The 2,860-nt window shown below is 53.4% G+C and overlaps 1 protein-coding gene across 1 annotated transcript in view; it reads left to right on the forward strand.

Annotated features, from left to right (window-relative positions):
• The window catches only part of NTSR2 (neurotensin receptor 2), a 19,026-nt gene extending 16,499 nt beyond the window's left edge, over nt 1–2,527 (forward strand). The window contains exons 3-4 of the mRNA XM_011965334.1: nt 507–648; nt 1,981–2,527. Of these exons, the coding sequence (XP_011820724.1) occupies nt 507–648; nt 1,981–2,158 (320 nt within the window). The 3' untranslated portion in view covers nt 2,159–2,527. The remainder of the gene's footprint in view (nt 1–506; nt 649–1,980) is intronic.
• The last annotated feature ends 333 nt before the right edge of the window (nt 2,528–2,860 follow it).

A 2,860-nucleotide genomic window follows, 5' to 3' on the forward strand; every position in this document is an offset into this window, starting at 1 on the left:
CTCACTGCAGCCTCCTCCTTCCAGGTTCAAGCGATTCTCCTGCCTCAGCCTCCCAAGTAGCTGGCGTTACAGGCACCTGCCACCATGCCCGGCTAATTTTCATCCTGTTAGCCAGGCTGGTCTCAAATCCCTGACCTCAAGTGATCCACCTGCCTCGACTTCCCAATGTGCTGGGATTACAGGCATGAGCCACCATGCTTGGCCCAAGAAAGACACAAGTTCTGTTGTACATGCAGATAGATAATCAAGTAGGGATATCTAGCCCTGGGTTGGGAATATATTCTAGTGACCAGGAGGAGGTCCTAGAAGCATGCTCTGTCCAGGTCACGGCCAGAGTGGACATTCACCCAGAGGACAGGATCATATGAGGTTTGAGAAGAGATTTGGGTTGGGATATAGCAGATAACCTCAAAGTGTCCTTCCAACCCTTGACTCCAGGACCAGGTTAGAGGGCAACGCTGCTGACCCCTTGGGCATCATCCTCCCTCGGCAATGGTGTAACTGAGAATGTGTTTGCTTTCTCCTGGCGCTGTCTCTCGCTCTCCCATGCTCTGCAGGAGCCATCGTGGCCATGTATGTCATCTGCTGGCTGCCGTACCATGCCCGCAGGCTCATGTACTGCTACGTCCCTGATGACGCGTGGACTGAGTGAGTGTGGCAGAAGGGCCCTAGTACACAGGGCGGGGGCCCACTGGATTGGGCCTGGGGTCTCCATTGCTCTGCAGAGGGACCCTCCATTGCTGGGTCCTCTGGAACCCTGGACTGCATTCCACCTGGTCCCATGCAGTCTGTGCCTTGAAATCTCCCCGCCAGGGATGGGGAACAGAGCATTGTCTCTGACCTGGTAAGGCCGTGTGCATGAGAGGCCTAGCCAAAACTGTGGGATTCTCACTACAGGAGAAAGAGAAGCCTGCAGTCTGGGAATGGGGAGAACGGGCCATGCTTCTGAGGTTTCCCCTCTCTCTCCTTCCTCTCCTATTCCAAGCAGAGTGTGAGGAAGACACAAAGCTGCGACCCCATGAGCTAACAAAGGTCTCCTCGGCAGAGACCAAGACATGCACCCCCTTTTATGACACGGTTGGAGAAGATGAGAGAATTCATAATCTGCCTTTCGGAAATCACTGTGCCCCAATCATAAGTGGGAGTCAAACATCCAAAAGAATCGAGGTCCCAGGAAGCCTCCACAGAAAGAGCCATGTGACAGATGCCTCCTCCCGAGGAGCATCAGCACCCTTTACACTTGCGCGGGCAACATGAGCTCATGCTAAGCACTTCCCACTGCAGAGAACCTGCAGCAAGGAGTGCAGCTCCTCAGAAGGACCTTTGGCTCTTAGTGCAGCCACATCTCTCGACCATACACAGCAGCCCGGGGCACCCAGGGCCTCAGTGGCTGGACAGACGGCCCCTGTCAGTCAGCAGTGTCACCTTACCATGAGGTGACCAGGAACTGCAGCCAGGGATGGCAGATCATAGAGGCAGGGTGGAGGGCGTCAGCTGCTGGTGATGAAAACATTTGTGGAATTTACATTGTACTTCCTGGCCAGGCGCGGTGGCCCACACCTATAATCCCAGCACTTTGGGAGGCCGAGGCAGGTGGATCACCTGAGGTCAGGAGTCCAAGACCGGCCTGGCCAACTTGGTGAAACCCCATCTCTACTAAAAATACAAAAATTAGCTGGGTATGGTGGTGTGCGCCTGTAGTCCCAGCTACTCAGGACTGTAGGCAGGAGAATTACTTGAGCCCAGGAGGTGGAGGTTGCAGTGAACAGTGCCATTGCACTCCAGCCTGGGAGACAGAGCAAGACTCTGTCTCAAAAAACAAACAAAAACAAACAAACAAACAAAAACCACTGTGCTTCTTGATAGCAGAAAACAGGCTTCCTCGTGCAGCCCTGTGGAGGAGAGGCATTCTCCAGCAGGAAGCGGACACTGCGAGGAGGTGACCGATCCTCTAACCAGGCTTCCGGGTTTCTCTTGCAGCCCACTGTACAATTTCTACCACTACTTCTACATGGTGACCAACACACTTTTCTACGTCAGCTCAGCGGTGACTCCTCTCCTCTACAGCGTCGTGTCCTCCTCCTTCAGAAAGCTCTTCCTGGAGGCCCTCAGCTCCCTGTGTGGAGAACACCACCCCCATGGAGCGGTTACCCCCTGAAGCCCCACAGTCCCACCCTAATGGATACAGCTGCAGGCTTTGGGGATCCCCCAGAAACCCTGACCCGAATGTCTTACAAAAATGAACAGAACAAGCAGAATGACCAGTTGCTTAATCATCTGGCAAAGCAGGTGAGCAGCCTTATCACTAATCATTCAAGCTTTGCAGCCAGGGCGACTTCCACCAACCCCAGCTCTGCTGAGAACCATCAAGTGCAGGGAAGCCACGTGACCCCTCCTAGCCTCAGGCTCCCTCATCTGTGTAGTGGAGATAAAGAACAGCACTCATCTCTTAGTGTTGTCTGAGACTAAAGTGCTTAGCACACAGCCTGGTGCATAGTAGATGCTCAATAAATTTTTGCTGGCACGATTTCTGTTGCTACTGTTGTTGCATGGCTATTATCATTGCTTTCCTGCTGTCCTGAAAGCCCACGACACTTTTCTGTAGTTTTATGCTCAGATGTCCTATGAATTTCTTCAAATGACAAATCAACAGTACCCCAGAAGCTGACCAAATTGGTACCTCACATGAGCTGTAGTAAGATTCTCCATTCTCTCCCAGGCAGGGAGCAGCTGTTGACACTGACAGCAGCTTCTGCAGGCTCTGGAAAGCCAGTGCGCTGCTGGTGTCCCCTCCTGCCTCTGGCCAAGCCAGCCCATGTGGCTTCCGGGGAAACAAATGGCCATGCACACCCTGCCACGA

Source organism: Mandrillus leucophaeus, unplaced genomic scaffold, assembly GCF_000951045.1.
Source record: "Mandrillus leucophaeus isolate KB7577 unplaced genomic scaffold, Mleu.le_1.0 Scaffold72, whole genome shotgun sequence".
NCBI lineage: Eukaryota > Metazoa > Chordata > Mammalia > Primates > Cercopithecidae > Mandrillus > Mandrillus leucophaeus.